This window comes from Phyllostomus discolor, chromosome 9 (assembly GCF_004126475.2).
Source record: "Phyllostomus discolor isolate MPI-MPIP mPhyDis1 chromosome 9, mPhyDis1.pri.v3, whole genome shotgun sequence".
Taxonomy (NCBI): Eukaryota; Metazoa; Chordata; class Mammalia; order Chiroptera; family Phyllostomidae; genus Phyllostomus; species Phyllostomus discolor.
This window is the reverse complement of record NC_040911.2, coordinates 30521276-30539455: the sequence shown is the minus strand read 5'-3', so window position 1 is coordinate 30539455 and position 18180 is coordinate 30521276. Positions and strand designations below refer to the sequence as shown.

The 18180-nt window shown below is 39.1% G+C and overlaps 1 protein-coding gene and 1 long non-coding RNA gene across 2 annotated transcripts in view; one reads left to right on the top strand and one right to left on the bottom strand.

Moving 5' to 3' along the window:
- The window catches only part of GAREM1 (GRB2 associated regulator of MAPK1 subtype 1), a 180346-nt gene that overhangs the window by 25536 nt on the left and 136630 nt on the right, over positions 1–18180 (bottom strand). The window contains 1 exon segment of the mRNA XM_028523922.2: positions 13938–14068. Coding sequence (XP_028379723.1) covers positions 13938–14068 — 131 coding nt within the window.
- Positions 8092–13677, top strand: LOC118496680. Its single transcript, XR_004899235.1, has 3 exons — positions 8092–8104; positions 8679–8684; positions 13546–13677. It is a non-coding gene; the product is annotated as an uncharacterized LOC118496680 (long non-coding RNA).

The following is an 18180-nucleotide window of genomic DNA, read 5'->3' as shown; positions in this document are numbered from 1 at the left end:
GAATCCGACCCCACTGGCCAAATCACAGATAATTTGAACATTGCAATAAAGACCATAATAAGTTATAATCAACTGAATAAAACAGGAATGTATACATCTATATTATTAACAAAAAGAAGAATGAATACATTAAAAAAAAATAAAGGAAAAGCTGACAAATGTAGAAAAGTGGTGGGACTGGAAAAATCATAATTTTGCAACTATGATATACTAGGATCATTAATGGATTTATAGGAGTTTGATTAAGGAGTAGCTTATGTTCATGGTTTAAAGCCTCTTCCCCCAGAGTGCTTGTTAATTTCAAGGAGAGTAAAAGTAACTACAGAGTGGAGGAACTGCACAGCAACTTGACCAACTGAAGTTTAACGTCACGGAAGAGTGGCATACCCATGTCATGGCCTCTGGATGTGATTCCCTGAGATGTTCAGAACCTCACTTCAGTAACATTCCATTGAAAAATGTATTACTGAAATCTAATGAGGGAATATCAGATCAAACCAAATTGAGAAATATTCTACAAAATGTCTGGTGTGTATTCTTGAAAAGAAAGGCTGAAGAACCATTTAGAAGTTTAAAGTGAAATAAATTAAAGGTAAATATACATTATCCTGGAATGGATTCTGTACTGGAAGAAAAAAAATGCTATAAAGTAAGCTTCTGGTACAATTGGCACATCTGAAATATAGATTGTAACCGAAAGTAGCGTATCACTGTTAGCTTTCCTGAATGTACTGTGTTTACATAAGAAAATATCTTATTCTTAGGAAATACGCAATGATGTATAAGGGGGAAAAGGGCTTAATGTATGCAATTCACTCTTGAATGATTCTGAAAAATATGAGAAAGTTACTTATGTAAGTTACTTAACTTACATAAGTAAGTAAGTATATAAGTAAATATATGTTTGGGGGAGGGAGGACAATAAAAAATTTGGCAAAATGTAAAACGTTGGTGAATCTGGTTAAAGTGTTTAGTGAGGTCTTATATTATTCTAGCAACAATTCTTTAAGATTAAAATTACTTCAAAATAAAAAATTAAAAAAACATAATAGGAAATTTTTAGATATTTTTGCCTATTCCAGATGGACATTAGACTCATTTTGCCCATGGTATGTGTTGGTAATTTTATTAATTTTATTGGGAAGTGCAATCTGCACGTGTTGTGGCAGGAAGGGGATCATTTATAATAGTGTTCCCAAAGAGGCACCTGAAAATCCTCATCAGTTGTTCAGATCTTTATTTCCCTTATTAGTATTTAGGTGGGCTTTGTTATCAGTGATCTGAACATCACTGTTCATTCACAGTTGTTAAATGGTTTGTTGATCTTTGTATGTCCAGTTTCTTCCAGTTGATTCTCTTGGGATTTTTAGGTAATATATTTCATTCAATCAATGAAAATTTATCTTCACATTTTCAGTTTTTTATCCCTTTTTCCCACAAGAGTGTTGTCTCATATTTAATATGATTATTATCAGTGTTTTAATATAAACTATGAGAACTTTGATTAAAAATTTTTTAAATTAAATACTATTTTGTATTCAGTAAGATGGCTATATGTTTACTTTTAATTTTAATGCACTGATTGCATATTATAATAGTAGATTCCCAAATATTAAAACAGCCCTACATTCCTGAAATAATCTGTATTATCCTGGTGTACTTAAAAGTACATTGCACAATTCTTTTAGATAATATTTGATCTATGATTTATGTATTTTACAGGTGAGATTAGTCTACAGTCCTATTACGTTATCCTTATCAGGTTAGTCATCAGGAAGGGTTTTCAGGAACAACTAAAGGACACATGGACAAACCAAGGGAGAACGGAAGCAAGGGAGGGAGGTGGGGATGGCTGGGTGTGGGGGGCATGGTGTGGGGAAAATGCAGACAACTGTAATTGAACAATGATAAAATAATAAAAAAATAGCTTGAAGAGAAAAAAAACCCCTAAGATTGACTTTTCCTTTATGTTAATAAAAAAGCATTTGAAGTGAATTTACTGATCATGTTCATATTGCTTAATAAGTAGTATTTGTCATATGTGTTTAACTAGGTAGCAACAATTTTTATAAACAGCTTCTTACCTGTATTTTTTTTTTATCAGATTGGCAAACATATTTTTGGTGTGCCACAGAATCTTAGTAATTAGTTTAATGTGTGCCAGGAGATGAAAAAGGCAGGAAATCACTGCTACGGAGAAGTGGATTTCTCTGTAGGAGGCATTATCAGTACATAAATAGAAGCACAATATTGGTTTAATGGCCATTCAGACTCCTAAGGTTTAAAGTCCATTTTAGGTGACTCAGTGGACTCCAAGTTAAGTTTTTTTTAAAAAAATAAGACCTCAACTTAACTGTGCTTACTTTCAGATTCGTATTCACCTTGCCTTCCCATGAATTCTGGGCTTCTGCATTGGAGTAAGTTAGGAATGTAAATAAATAAATAAATTTTAACTTTTTATTTGAAATAATTGCAGGTTTTGCAGAAAAGTTTCAAAGGGCATACAGAGAGTTCCTGTATACCTTTCACACAGGTTCTTCTGTTCACATGTTACATAACCATGGTACACTACCAAAACTGAGAAGTTAAGATTGATACAATACTTCAACTCAGTCATAAGCTTTGTTTGAATTTTACTGATACTTTTTCCTCTCACGTCCTTTTTGCTGTTCCAGGACCCAAGCAGGATATCACATTATATCTAGTCCTTTGATCTGTGAGTTTCTTGGTCTTTCCTTGCTTTTTATGACCTTGGCAGTTTTGAATAATACAGATTAGGGTTTTTTTTAAGCTAATGAGTGATTTATAATGACAGTTGATTTTCTTTTCCTACAGGACCTGTAGCTTCAATGTTTTAGTTATTTTATTCTCTTCACTTTGGTCACCAGGAGTAAAGATTTGTTTGCTATTAATTCTAACTTTTGAATTATCCTGAAGGCTTTTACTTTCAGCTAGCATCTAGTTAAGCTTGCAACAATATAGATCAGAGGTCAGCAAATGACTTGCCCAGGTTCAAATTCAGTTCCCCATCTCATTTCACAAGCACAGTTTTATTAGGACTCTGCTGTGCCCATTCATTTACGTAGAGTCTATGGCTGCTTCCACTGTTTGACAGTGTCAGGAAGCTCTAGCAGTGACTGTACAGCCCACAAACTCTAAAATATTTACTCTTTGCCCCTTTACAGAGGAAATTTGTTGGCTCCTAGTATAGGTAAATGAAAGTAACTATGGACTTTGGAAATTAATTGGTACCATACTATGAATGATACAATACTACTAACTAAAGCACAAGCTGAGTTTGAGTCCTGTCTCTATTGTGAAGTGACCTCACATGAAGTGTTTTACTTTTCTGAATCTCAGTTTCCTCCTCTATAAAAAGGGAATATCACCATCTAGTTGGCAGGCTAAATCAATGTACGCAAACAACTTCCCACAGTGCTTGGCACAGGGTAGGCTCTCAATAAATAGTGACCATTGTTATTACTTTTACTAATAACAAACCATTTTAATTCTTACAATTGTTTCACACTACCTTCCACATCTCTGTATTTTCATGTTGGTTTCTGTTCCATCCATTACTGTTTTAAGCTCAAACCTCTACTTCTAAGCATGATCTTTTCTCCTATGCTGTGAATTGTTCAAGTTTTTATTGAATGTGTTATCTCAGAATAAAACTGAATGTCAGAATAGGGCCTAAAATATCATTACAGTTATATCTCAAAGGAAGTGAATGTACTAGCTTCCAAAATACTCAGCTGCATCACTATACTTCCTTTTTATTGGAACTTTGTAAAACACTTGGCAGTTCATCCATTTGGATCAGAAAGGAGACAGGGATGTTGAGAGACGGGGCTCTCATGAGGTTTGAGAAACACACACGCTAACTCTCAAACACCAAACTGTTTCCAGTTAACATACAGGGAGCCAGCAGCATTTCTCAAGTACGAAGCAATAACTAAGTATCTGCTTTTTAGCCCTTCAATTGATACTATAATTTTCTTAATTTACCTTTATAAACATACTCTTTCCAGACTAAATAAATTAGAGGTCTAATAAGTACCTCACACCAAATGAACTGAAAGGGAATGTCTACGTAGCTTTTGATATATAAATCAGACAGTACTGTGCACAGATTAAACAGCTCAAAATGATCCTTTTTAAATGTCACTCTCTGGGCACATTCAACCGTGTTGTTAACTTTTTCGTGTACGTGCGTACTTCTAATGGAAGTTATTCCTATCCCCATACATTAACATGCATAACATATGTGAGTACAATCTGTAATTCCAAGCTCCCAATTCTGATGTCACTATTAATGCTAACAATTAGCTCCACCAAAATTATGAGACTAATGTACCGACCAATCGTGTGGTCACTGTCAATGACAGATGAAGAATTTCATAAATAAATGTTCTTCCTTTGGCAGCTGAGCCAAATAGTCTCTTCTGGTTTCTACAGATGTGATTTATTCACATAATTTCTTTCCTTTTTTATTTTTTTTAATAACGAAAGAAACAATGTGCTCTAAGTGCTCTGGTATGCGTGCCTGGTTAACATTTCCAGTTTCAATGCTTCCTGAGAGGAAGTAATTCAAAGTGTGTTATCTAAACAACTCTAATAGGTCTAATCCAGGAAACTATCAGGGTTTTACTATTCACAATGCCATTCAGAGTTAATACCCCGTGGTCAAGCAACGTTTCAAAACACTGATGTAAAATTACACACACACACACACACACACACACACTCTCTGATGGCACTGGTAATAGGCAATCTGTTGGTAATAGGCAATCTGTTCTCTAAGAATAATTGTTCTAAAGATCAAACATATCACAGAGGTTAAAATTTCAACTCTTGGAAAAACATCAGGATTGATCTGACTGATTTATAAATGAAACAGATAATATTTGATTAATATCCACACATTTCTCCCCAAACGTCAGAAAATGAGAAGAGGCACGGAGAGTTCAGTAAACGCCGACCCTCAGTGCCTTTTTCTTTAAACAGGAACTAGGGCAAGGATGACACGCACAGTGGGAATGACTTGATCCTTGATGCCCAAGGACTTGCCAATCGGTAGTTTTTCGGAGGAGGTCTTTAAACCTCAGATGACATAAAAAGCACCAGACTGTCTTCAAACACTGAAATAATTAACCTCACAATTGTATCCAATTAATCATTCTGAATAAATCTTAAAAATAATGACATCTGACTCATCGTAAGAAAAACATGCAATTTTTAAAGACTCAGAATAAAAATAAAAATGAGCTACCTAAATTCATTCACTTTTCATTTTTAAAATTCATCCTTACACAGTAAAATTCAAGTTGCACAGTAATCAATAATTCCTGATCTCTCTGCAAGAATAGAGTTGGGCACCACATAAAGTTTCAGTTAACAATGGACCACATACATGACAGTGGCCCATGAGATGGTAATGGAGCTAGGAAATTCCTATCGTCTAGTGACGTCATAGCTGTTGTAACTTCTTAGTACAACACATTACTCAATGTAGTTTTGGTGATGCTGGTGTAACAAACCTACTGTGCTGCCAGTCATATAAAAGTATAGCACATGCAACTATAGACTTGATAATGATACTACACTTGATAACGACACTATACTTGATAACGACAATAAAAGGCTATTTACTAGTTTTTCCTATACTATAGTTTTTTCATTTGAAATTATACTTCCTGTACTATAGTTATTATCGTCATTTATGACCCCCCTTGATTGCATCATTTTCTCTTGTGCTTAATTTCACCTTGTGTTGTTTTGTACAGTGACATACTGCAGAGGCTCGCAGCCTAGTGTCAACAGACTATGCCACACAGCCTGGCGTGGAGTAGGCAGTGCCAGCTAGCTTTGTGTGGTGCACTAGATGATGTTCACGCAACAACCAAATAGCCTACTGATGCGTTTCTCAGAATGATACGTATCCCTATTGTGAAGGGGTATGTGGCTGTATGGCCAAGAACAGGCAGTGCGTTTAAAGGCCTCTCAGCAGCTGTGGATGCTAGGGCTTAAAGTAAACCTTTGAGGACCTTAATCAGCATACTCACTCCTAACTAATCAAAATTCAATCCAACTTGGTTATGAGTTTCCATACCACAGTGCAATACAAGTAAAAATTAAAACTAGAAATACAGACTAAGTATTCTAATAAACAGAAGAAGCAACAAACAAACAAAAAGTTTAAGTGAGACCATGAAACAGCACAAAAGGGCCTCTCCACTGAAAGGCAGAAGTCACATACATCTCAGGAGATGAGGACAAGTTTTCAATTTTGTTCAAGTACTTCTCTTTAAGATGCCAGAGAACTGCAACACATTTTAAGAAACTGGATGGAAACGACGGTCATTTTGGACAGGAGTTTTGTTAAAATTTACAGCTGCCCCCAACATTGGCTATCTAGAATTACTCATGCTCCAAAGGCTCCAGAGACGCAGGGGAAATGCCAGAGTAAACGATCCCTGTCCTTTCGAAAAAAGGAAAACACTGCCTCTCACACATTGTTATAATCTCATACAACGAGGAGATTCTTTTTCTGTGTTGTCAGGACAGAAACTAGGAATATAGTTTAAACCAGGAATGATGGTTATGATTAAGCTATACTCTTAAAAAAAAAACTCCCCAAAGGACAATAATGTTTCAGCACCATTATTTTACATTACTTTCCAGGAGGACCACGAGACAGCTGATGAAAGCAGAAGGGAGGCCACTAGGAAGCTGTTGCCTCCTTTCAGGAGACAAGCGTGATCAGAAAGACGGCAGAGAGCAAAATAATTGTGGCAGGAGTAGAACCACACGCAGTCGAAACCTCCCCATTAATGTGTCTTCAAGGCCTTGTCTGTGGTTGGTTCTGTTAAAATGAGTGAAGAAAGTAAAATGACATATGTTTAATTTGTTAACTACTTTATGTAGGGAAACAAGATATAGTCTAACTAGTTGGCAGAAGGGGGAAGATCGTTTCTTCAGCACTTTTTCAGATGGCAACTTTAAATAGGGTGACTGCCATGTTAAGATAAAAGGCACAAGACTGCCTCAAGTCCATGACTTGGGGGGAAAAACAAGGCGATTTTCAGTAACATGAAAGCCTTGGGAAAAAATCCAAAAATTCAGCATCAAGTTGCATGAATCATATTAAACTTCAGAACTTTTCCTTCTTTATTCAGTAATGCATTTTAGCCACATCAGTGTCTTTTTAACACTTTTCCAAGCAGCAACACAAGAACCCAACTCTAGTCTTGTTTCTCTACTAATTCTGGTTAACAGTCTGGGTTAGTATTTTACAGCAGTATTTTGAAGGGGTCCCTTCTGACACATTCTAATTAATCTAATGAGAAACTACCCTGACACCAATAGAGAAGAAACATCAAGTTAACTTGTAGGATTTTATTTAAAAAATATTGGGATGATGCTCTAGTATGAAATAAGATGTAAAAATCTATATGTACAACATTCATAAAAGCTGCCAGATCCTGTGTATCAGAAATATACTGTGTATAAATGTTTCAGAAATACAAAAACAAAAGGATATGGCTAGGTAATAAGTATTGAACACATTTACTTATATTTTTAAAAAAGAAAATGATTGCCCTGGCGGGCATAGAACAGTGGATTGAGTGCAGGCTGAGAACCAAAGCATCGCAGGTTCGATTCCCAGTCAGGGGACATGCCTGGGTTGCAGGCCACGGCCCCCAGCAACTACACATTGATGTTTCTCTTTCTCTTTCTCCCTCCCTTCCCTCTCTAAAAATAAATAAATAAATAAATAAATCTTAAAATAAAAAAAGAAAGAACATGAGTTAAACGTGCAAGTTATTGTGTTGATGTGAAAGGCTGTTCTGATCACAATTGCAAGCCTTATCTCAAGTCCACGAGGAGAATGTGAGGGAGCAGGAAGACGACTGGATTGAATTAGGGGACCTGGCTTTGCCGCTAAGTAGTTCTGTGGCTTCTTGTGAATCAATGAAGTCAGCTAACATCTGTTTCTTAGTTTTCTTATGTATTAAAAGAAGGAGTAGGACTAGGCGATGTGTAAGGGCCCTTCCAGATTTAAAATTTGGTGATTATAAAAATTCAATGTCTGTACACTTTTGTCTGGCTGGATTATCTATAATATTTCACCATCTGATTCTTGGTTATGTTTCTCAATGTTGAGAAGCTTAGCTATTACTTAAGTCGTCTGAATCTGATATGATTATTTCCCTATTAAAAAAAGACATCCCTGACATTCTTCACCCCACACTATGGCAGCTCTGCTGCTAGACGCTGACATCCCTGCCAAAAACAGGTGCCAAAGCCAGTAATCGGGAGCTGATATGCAGGTGACAGGGCTGTCAGCTCAGCTCCCGTCCCAGACCACATGGTATGGCCCGTAAGAGGTCTGTGCGCACTGACTGAAGTGGCGGTGACTGCTCAGCATCTGATCGAATCTCACAAGTCCTGAGTGGGGCACTTTCCCTGGTTGAGACAATGCAAACTTGTTATTTTGCCTCTGGGGAAATATCTATGCTGGAACAGCTGAAAGCTTGGGCCTCATTACCTCATTAGCTGGAATGAAAATAGCAACATTATAGCATCCAGATTAGGGTATTTGGGTTCCCTCTGATGTGAGAGCAGTAAGGGCGTCAGCAGTGAAGTCAAGATGCCTTTTACCCACTTAAAGTGAGCTGTGCGTTTCGCAATGCCAAATCTGGAGGCTACCCTTTCTTCCCTTGCCACAAATGTCACAGTAAAGACAGAACTTAAATGAAGACTTAATTTGTTAATCATTGTTTTGATGGCAGAAAAACATGGTGTGGGAAAATTTCTCATTACTGGGCTGAGTTTGAAAGGCTGGAAGACATTTGAAATAATTCACTCAGTACTGGCATAATAAATTTCCAAAAAAGTATTTGAGGTGAAGGGGTATTCTGGAGCAAAAATAACAGCAACAAACGGATGTGATGTTCTTAATATTAAGACACTGACTATAAAGCACTTAAACAAAGAGTAAGTGAAGTAATCTGTGGTGGGAAATTTTTTGACAATGTGCAACTTATTTTAGTATGATTTTATGTTCTAAATCAGGGGTTGGTAAATGTTCTTACAGGCCCAGATAGCAATAATTTTTGGCTTTGTGGGCTATTTGGTCTCTGTTGCAACTACTCAACTCTGCTGCTGTACTGCAGAAGTAGCTCCAGACAACACTAAACGTGTGTGGGTGGCTGGGTGCCAATAGAACTTTACTGGCAAAATGGGTGGCTTGTCCCAAGACTGCAGTGTGCCAACCCCTGTGCATACACACTTAAAAGCACTTTGGTACATTACTTAATCTAAATCCCATGACAAATCTTTAAGGTGGGTAGTATCACCCCCACTTTGCAGGTGAAGACGCCTGGGCTCCAGGGGTCCCGTGGCCTGCCTATGGCACGATCAGTGCTTGGAGCTGAGATCTGGACTCAGCTCTGAATCCAGAGTCTGAGCCACATGCCACAGTGCGATGTGCTTTTTAGATCATACATAGCAGCTTATTTGAAGAAAGATATATGCCTGCAAAATGTTGGTGCTGCTATTTTTCTTAATAAATGGTAGAGAAATGAGCCTTTGGTTTGGATGGTCAAGAGATGGTTGGTGAAAAAACTAAATGATAATTAAGAAAGAAAACCCTTATTACAGTTAAAAACATGTATGTAGGAAAGCAGATAAACAAAAACAAAATTCTACCATGCAACCCCAAAACTGGATGGGTAAAGGAAAAACATGTCAAAGAGGCAGGTGACTAAAGTTCTAAAAATATCAAATGCCATTAGCTTGGAAAGAGTGTAGGAAATGTACCCATATGACGCACAAGAAGTGACCTGCCCACATATTCTTTCATGTTTTATTTTTGCCTTCTTATCTCCCATTTTCTGTTCTTACCTCTTCAGTTGCTGACTCAAATGACATGCTTAGATTTGAAAAAACATCTAGTCCTGTCATTTCCTATATTACTGCCTAAAGTTCAAACACTTACACTCCACCAGCACTCCTATTTTGCACCTCGTGTTCTTCGACCTATCCATTTCAGAAGCTCTTTAACCCAACCCCACAGGGTCCCCAACGGTCACTGGCTGCACTTCTTGTAGTCCCACTTCCTTATCCAGTGGGCGGGCAGTCCATGCTTATCGCTGCCTGTCACTGTAGAGCACATTTCATCTGTCCCTTTGCTGATCTGTTACACTCCTCTGGTAGAAGCCCGACTCCGTCTACTCTGCACCTGCATCCAGGCAGCTGAAGATGGCTGGAAGGATAAAAGGCTGGTGCCAGTGATCTCTCTTGAAGTTTACCTTGACCAAGCTCTGGGACCACCCTACTACACTTCCCTGGTTAACTTACTTTCTGGGTGTCTGAGCTGATTGTTATTTCCTTCCTGTCCAGACTACCAAAGGCTTCCATTTTGCTAAATTTAATAGTCATTCCCAGTCCTTACCTAATTCAATCACTAAGTAGCATGTGACACAGGTGACCAACCATTCCTATTTGAGACACTTTTGTCATTTGGCTCCTGGGACATGTATGGGCTTCGCTATCTATCTTATGTCAATCATGTGAGACACTCATGTCAATCACTCTAGACCCCAGTGGTGGCGTGTTCCAGAGCTCAGTCCTCAGCCTCTTTTCTCTAACTAGTCTCTGGGTCAGAGTTTCTCAGCCTCGGCACTATTGACACTTTGCGTCAGCCCACTCTTTGCTGTGGGGGGTCCTGTGCATGTAGGCCGTTTAGCAGCATCCCTGTCCTTTTCCTACCACATGCCAGCAGCACCTGCACACCAGCCCCTCACCCCCGCAAGCTGTGCCAATCAAAATGATATCCAGACATTGTCAAGGGTCCCCTGTGGGGGAAATCACCTGTGGTTGAGAACCAGTGACGTGGGTGAACTCACCCAATCCCTCGGCTTCAAATGCCATTTAGGAGCTGATGAACTGCAAGTATACACCCCAAACTCTGACCCTGCCCCCAGCTCAGACCTGTATACAGATCTGATCTCATTATTTGGAGGTCATATTTGTACTTATTGTTTGCCATTCCAATAGACTGTAATCTTCTGGGAGGCAGGGAGGGGCTTGAATGATCACTACTCATCTCCGGAGTCTAGAACAGTGTGGGGCATATGGTAGGTGCTCAAAATGTATTTCCTGGATGGAATACTTAACCTATATTCATTCATTTCAGGCAGTTAATCAATGGTGGGGCAATCAGGTAGATAAGTTTAAACACATCAAGTCATCTTTTAAAGACATCTTTATTGGATTTCAAGATAAAAGGAATGTCTATTTTTAAATAAATGTGCAAACAATACTAATATGACCTATTAAGTTTATTCAGTTAAAATTTGGTATAATATTGAAAATAACAAAAGCAGAGTTTCCATTCTTTCAATGCTTCTGGTTCTATTCCATTTTCTTATCATGTTTCCTTTCAATTTGTAGCTGTAAATCTATATGAATATATAAACATATATTTCTTTGTCTCACATAATAAATGTGCCTTTTGACTACCATGATGCCAGTTAGCTGCACTTCTTAACCGCAGGCCGTTTCTCCAGTTCTTATCCCCGTTGTGCGCTTCACAGTGAAGAGCAGAAGGTGAAGTTTTTCAAAGATGTATGAATTCTTCTAGCTTTTTAGGACAATACTTCCTGGATAATAGCTATTTTATATAACACTTAATATGATATAGTATTTGTAACGGCTATATTTATGAATGAGTTGCAATGAGTAATGGTACTGTTAGGCATTTTTGTCTCCTCCAGGGGAAGCAACGACCAAGCATGCTGCTTCCTCACCCCCATCTGGCTCTCACATTAAGCACTGCATGTATGTACAACCACACAATAATCATTCCTTAAAGAACACCCACATTTATATCTTTTGGCCCAGATAGTCTTTCCATAAATCTCCTTGGCTTATTTATTTACTCGGGTATTTATTCCCTAAGTATACAGGCTTTTGTGTATTTCTTCATGCAAATTTTCTGAGGTTCCTGTATCAATTCTTCTTTGAATACAATTAAATAGAGTGTTAATGATTAGTGCAGCTGGATGTGACGGCATCTTTAAAGTCTGTAAGTAATAGGCTACAGGTACTAACATTAATGTATGCACAGCACAGGGACTTAACCCAAATCCAGTCAGCTCTATGGATGTTATAGGCTCGCATTCCATATACTAATCTGTGCCTCTGAATTTTTTTTTCTTCTAAGAAAATTATGGGTAAAATACATAAAACATGAAAGTTACCATCTTAATCATTTTTAAGTATATAGGTCAGTAGTGTTAAATACAGTCTGCTGAATTTTTAAATGACATCTCTATACATTTTAAATAATACAGCCATGATATTCTGTTAAAACTATCAAAATGTATTATTTTGATAGGCTTCAGTATTGTTCTTTCAACCACTAATGATTTCATATAAATTGACAAAAAATAATTGCCAGAAGTATCTTTTAAAAATCTTTTACACTAAAAATTTGTCACAAAAGACTGAATATTAAATTTAATACTTGATGAAATCTTAAAAATTATAAAAAAATTTTATGTCTGATCTCTCATCATCAGTAAATGAAATGTTTTCAGAAATGGTTTAAAATTATTAGCTATTCTTTCCAAATGATTTTTTCCACTTACATAATTCTAAATATAAGTTTTAAGGAGAGATTTAAATCATATCAAGAAAATATGCTATAGGATTTGACTAACTTCTGGCCAATGACTCCTGTCATTGGTAGATGTTTAAAAATGAATGTGTTCTCATAGATCTCCGATGTAAATGAATATAAATTATCTTGAATTCATGAGTTGACTGGGTCACTTAAGGAGTAAAAATTATAAATATTTTTAATATAAGCGTACTTTGTTTAGTAAAAAATTGTACAAAGCACAAAATCTTATCCATTTTAATAATAAAATTAGGGAAAGCAGACTATAGCAGCTGGACTTCAGAACTAGAGGAGAGAATGACTTGGCTTAGCCCATCCAATGGTCAGCACCGCTTCTCCAATGAGGCCCCCGTCGAGCCTTCCCCCATCTCCGGAGGAGTGTGGGTGGACTGACTCACCCACAGGACACTGTTGCTTCCTTGGCTAGGATACCACGCAGTCTGTTTTTCACATAGAGTGAATTTCTAAGAAAAACGCATCTTTCCCTCTAAATCTTGAACTGTTTAGAGAATGTGACTAAGTTGGACTTCCTGTGGAAAGGAGGTTAAACAGAAAATCCTTTCAATGTGGACACTTTCTAATATGTCTTAGTGTAATTGAGAATGCTGCTGAAGAAAAGCAGCGGATTTGCAGGCAGTAAGCTTGGACCTGGTCGGTGACATCGCTTCTCTGGTTAGCTCCTTTCCAGCTCCTTTCCAGCACAATGAGCACGATTCAGCCTTTCTCTGATGAACAAGGATCAGTAAATACCTGCTGGCAACATTCTGTGTATGAATTTTCCCTATTTATCCTGATGCAGATAGTCTACAAAAAATGGAATGAACATATGCTGATCTCAGGCTATGCTCTGGAAGTCTCTCCTTCTTTAAACAAGTGTCCGGCGTTAGAGTCTTCATGTGCCTTTTGCTTGCTCCTATGAGTGAGCATCCGGCCTCACAGAAGATCTGGCCAAATATGTGTTATGTATTAGGAAATACGGTCCAAATGAAAAAAAGAAAACGCTTTTGATCTTCCTTAACACTTACCTTAGAAAAAGATAGTGCTCATTAAGCACAGGCACTTGTCTACACATCAGGTCACCTATAGCACATGCCAATTCTTACAAGACCAGCTTTGGCCACTGACACCTATACATTAAGAATATGGAACTCTCCTCTGAGGCCTAGATGGGCACCTTCTGTGTACATAATGCCCTGAAAGTTAGATTACTTTAGTGAGGGTAAATATTTGGTTCTTTTGGAGCTACCTTTACGTTGAATGTTATTTCCTCCATGACATACACGCGTTCAGGAAATGCTTTAGCCACCTCCTCCACACTGTTGAAATATTGCACTGGCTCCTTTATATCTCGGTCTTGTTCCAGCAGCTTGAATTGGCCTGAAATACAAGATAAATGGAAGAGATGTGAGATGTTTATGCTGGACAGCTGTCACCGTGGCGACAGCATCCCCATTCCTGACTCCCACTCTCCTTGTCAAAGGCTTCTGATCACTATCATTAAAAAAACAAGTTACCATGGCAGAAGGTTTTCTTAAACATCAGCTTCAAAATGAAAACAGGCGTGCATTTTTTGCTTATATTCAGAGTTTATTACCAGCGGACCAACATCAAACGGAATGGATGCTCACTTGTACTCTGATGTCAAAGTAGAAACTTCCTCTGTTTGTTGTAAGTGGTTGTTCATTTTGTTTTTAAGAGTAAGTCACATTGTCATTTAGTGGTAATAACACCCATAAACATTATATTCTAAAACCAATGCCAAGTGGCTTAGGGGACTAATTTTTAAAATTAGTATTCTAAAAATTTGCAAATAGAATAAAATAATCTAATGGACCCTCAGCTTTCATAAGCAGAAAGCCTGAGTGCAGAGCAGCTGGGTGGGGTATGGGGATGAGCCTTGTTCTAATGAATGAACCACTGGGCATCTGCAGCAATAAGTGGATTCCCGCTTTCCTTCTTATCGGCACGTATGAAATTCATGAGAGTAAACTACACTCTGTGGTATCTCTAAGTTGGGGGATTTCTCAAGAACTTTGAACACATTCCTAAAGAGGTCAAGGATCTATTATGAAGTTTATACATTTTCAATATTTATGATACTACTGCTACAATCTAGAGGAGTTGTTTTCAGTTTTGAATAAAAGACCATATGCAATCCAGTCAATGACATGGTGTTCCTCAGTAGCATTTCTGAATGCTGTTTACAATATAACACTTGAGAAACTTGAAAAGGAATTAATAGCTATTCTGAGGCAGATCTCTGAGCAAGTATACATGGAGCATCAGGCAGAAATAGGGAAACTTTCATTCGTACTCTCAACACATTTATTTTTAGTATTTATTGGGTAGAGCCATTATTTTAGATGTTGGAGATACTCAATAAATAGACTGTGCAAAAATCTCTGCCCTCCTGAAGCTTACATGGGAGTGGGAGACAGATGCTGAACATAATATGAGTACAGTATAGTATGCACTCATACTATATGAGTGCAGTATATAGTATGTTAGAAGGTGAGAAGTGCTATTGAAAATAGGGAAAAGTGAGGATGGAGAGTGCAGGGTGGCCAGGGTAGGTGTGGCTGGGGTGACCCTTGATGTGGCTGGGAGCTGAGTTCTCAGGGTTATAAACATAGGCAAGAGCCTCTGCGAAGACCCTCAGGTGGATGGGTGGGTGGGTGCCTGCTCACTTGGCATGCTGCCAGTGAGGCTGGAGCAGGGTGAGTAAAAGGTAAGGAAGAAGAGAAAGAAAGTCAGAGAAATGACAGGTGGTCAGATTGTGCACACGTGTGAAGAGGTGCAGCTCTTCATTTGTGTGGAATGGGGAGCCCCTGGGGGAGAAGAGGTGATCGAATCTACATCACAGAAGGACCACTCTGGTTGCCATGTTGGGAACAGATTATAAAGGTGCAAAGCACAGAAGCAGAGTTAGGGGGCTCCTGCAATAATTCAGGTATCAGATGGCAGGGGTTTGGAAGCAGAGAGAAAGTACTGGGAATCTGGCCTGCAAGCTGAAGGAATGGAGATGCCGTTGACTGAGACGGGAAGGGTTGGAGGGGTGGGGGGAAGATCAGGCGTTCAGTATGGACGGGGTAAATCTGAGGTGCCTATGAGACATACGAACATCCCAAAGGCTCTCAGATGGACATATAAGCATGGAGGTCAGAGAAAGGTCTGCCTGGAAATAATAAATCTGGGAGTCATCAGCACAAAGATGATATTAGAAGCCTCGACCCTTAATGATGATGACCCTGTAGACAGAGAAGTCTGCAATTTAAGTCCCAGGAGACTGAGGAGGGGTCGCCAGGAGAGCAAAAAGAAAATTCCAAAGGGTGCATTCTAGAAGCCAGGTGATTCAAGTGAGGAGTACGAGTGTGTCAAATGCTGGTGACAGGACTGTGACATGAGGACAGAGAGCTGTTGGATGGAGCAGCTTGTATTTACTGAGGACTTGGATACAAGCACTGGAACAGTTGGGCCAAAAGCCTGACTGAATTAGATTTAAGAGAGACTGACAAAGGAGAACTGGGAATAATAAGAACGGATGCCAGATGATGTTTTGGGGAGTTTGGCTATGGAGGGGAAAGAGAGATGGAGTGGTAGCTAAAGGGAGAGAGGGAGCAGTAGCTACAGGGAGGAAGTGGAATGGGACATGGGGACTGTTTTTGTTTTTCTTAATGTGATGGATGCGGATGGGAATGACCAACAGATGATGAGAGGAATTACTGGAGCATATCCTTGCGTAGGTGGGGGACATGGGAGTGGAGGGGCTGGCCTTCACCGGCAGTTCATCTGTGAGGAGTTCAGTGGCAGCTGGTGGAAGCCGTCTTTTATTACATCAGTATTTCCAGCAAAAGGCAGAAAGAAGGCACCAGTCGAGAGTCAGGTTGAGAGAGGGGGTGCTGGGAGGGTTAAGGAAAGAGAAAAAGCCTGTAAAAAGTCTGGTGAGAGTGATTATCATAGTATGACTGCTGGGCAGTCGTGAATTCCCACTTAAGGTTCATGGTCATGAATTAAAAGGAAATCAAGTAGTACAGTTTTGTGTTTTTCTCCAGCTAATGTCTGGTCTGCAGGAGCTGGCACACGGCCGGCAGAGATTTGGAATCAGCCCGGATGGTGAAATGACCAAGTGTGTCTGAGGCCTGAGAGAGGGCACAGGAGTCAGGATATATGCAAGAGGGTGACTATGACAACGGCCCATGGAACTTGACCTGGGAGGGAGGGAGAAAATGAAAAGAATAGTGGGATTAATGGATGGTAGGTTCTGACGGAGCTGATTTCTGTACCCTGGAGGGAGTGAGTGAGCTCAAGAGCCAGGCAGAGGACAGCAGTCAGAGTGGCATGCATGCAACTGAGGTAAGGCAAGCATGCAGTTTTTGTGTTGATGTGGTGTAGGGGGCAGGTATGAGAGAAGAGGCTGAGGTGGGGCGGAGCTACAGGAACAGGGATAATCGTCATCGTTATTCGGAGAAGCCAGAGGCAGTGCAAGAACCATACACGTAAGCATGAAAAGGGAAGTGCTGCTGGAGAGAATGGTGGTAAGCCAGGAGTGAAAATGACGGACAGACGAAGGAGGAATCACGAGCCTGGTAGACGACTGTAACAGCGATGGGGTGGTGGGTGATACAGTCTGATGACAAGAGACTTAAAGCTTTAGGGAAGGCTGAAGCGGAATCAGTCAAGTCTGTAATGAAGAGCTCAGAGACCAATTACATCCCCGCAACTTGGGGGCCAAAAATAGAGTTGCCTCCGGGAGCCCACGGGAGGGCTTCAGGGAAGCCACATTTTCAGGTGATATCCAGGTTGGGATTTAACAAGATCAAAGTAATTTCAGAGAAGAGTGTAAGGATGTAGGGATTTTTGCTGGTGATAAACCTTGATAGGAGAGTTCTCAGGAGGTAAGGAGTAGCCGACGAGGACGAAAGAGAGGATGCACTCAGACATAACAGCTCAGACACCTTTTAGAAGCACAGAGAGGCATGACTAATACACTTGAAAATACAGTCAAAATGTTAATTACATCCTTTTCACAAAAAAACAGAATTTTTTTTAAAAATCAAAAAGATTATGGCAATTTCAACACACTTAAACAAAAGCTGCCACAGTAACACATTAAACTTTTCCTGTCTCTTACTTAGTCCATGCACATTTTTTTTACATTTGTATTTTGTTTTTTGAATATTTTATTGTTGTTCCAGTACAGTTGTCCCAATTTTCCCCCTGAATGCACAAATTCTTAATAATTATGAAGAATCTACAGTTTTCTACTCCATTCCTTCCCATATTTTTCCACATTTTTAACTGTTTTCTATTCTTACATAATTAGTCTGAGTTAGGCAGATGTCTAATTTAAGTGCGAACTCTGCCACTGACAAATTCTGTAATACTGACAAGTCTGTAATCTGTCTGAGCCTCGTTTCTTCGCCTGTAAAGTGGGGACACTTCAGAGAGCTGCTGTGAGGATCACCCGAGATGACGCATGCAAAGTAGTG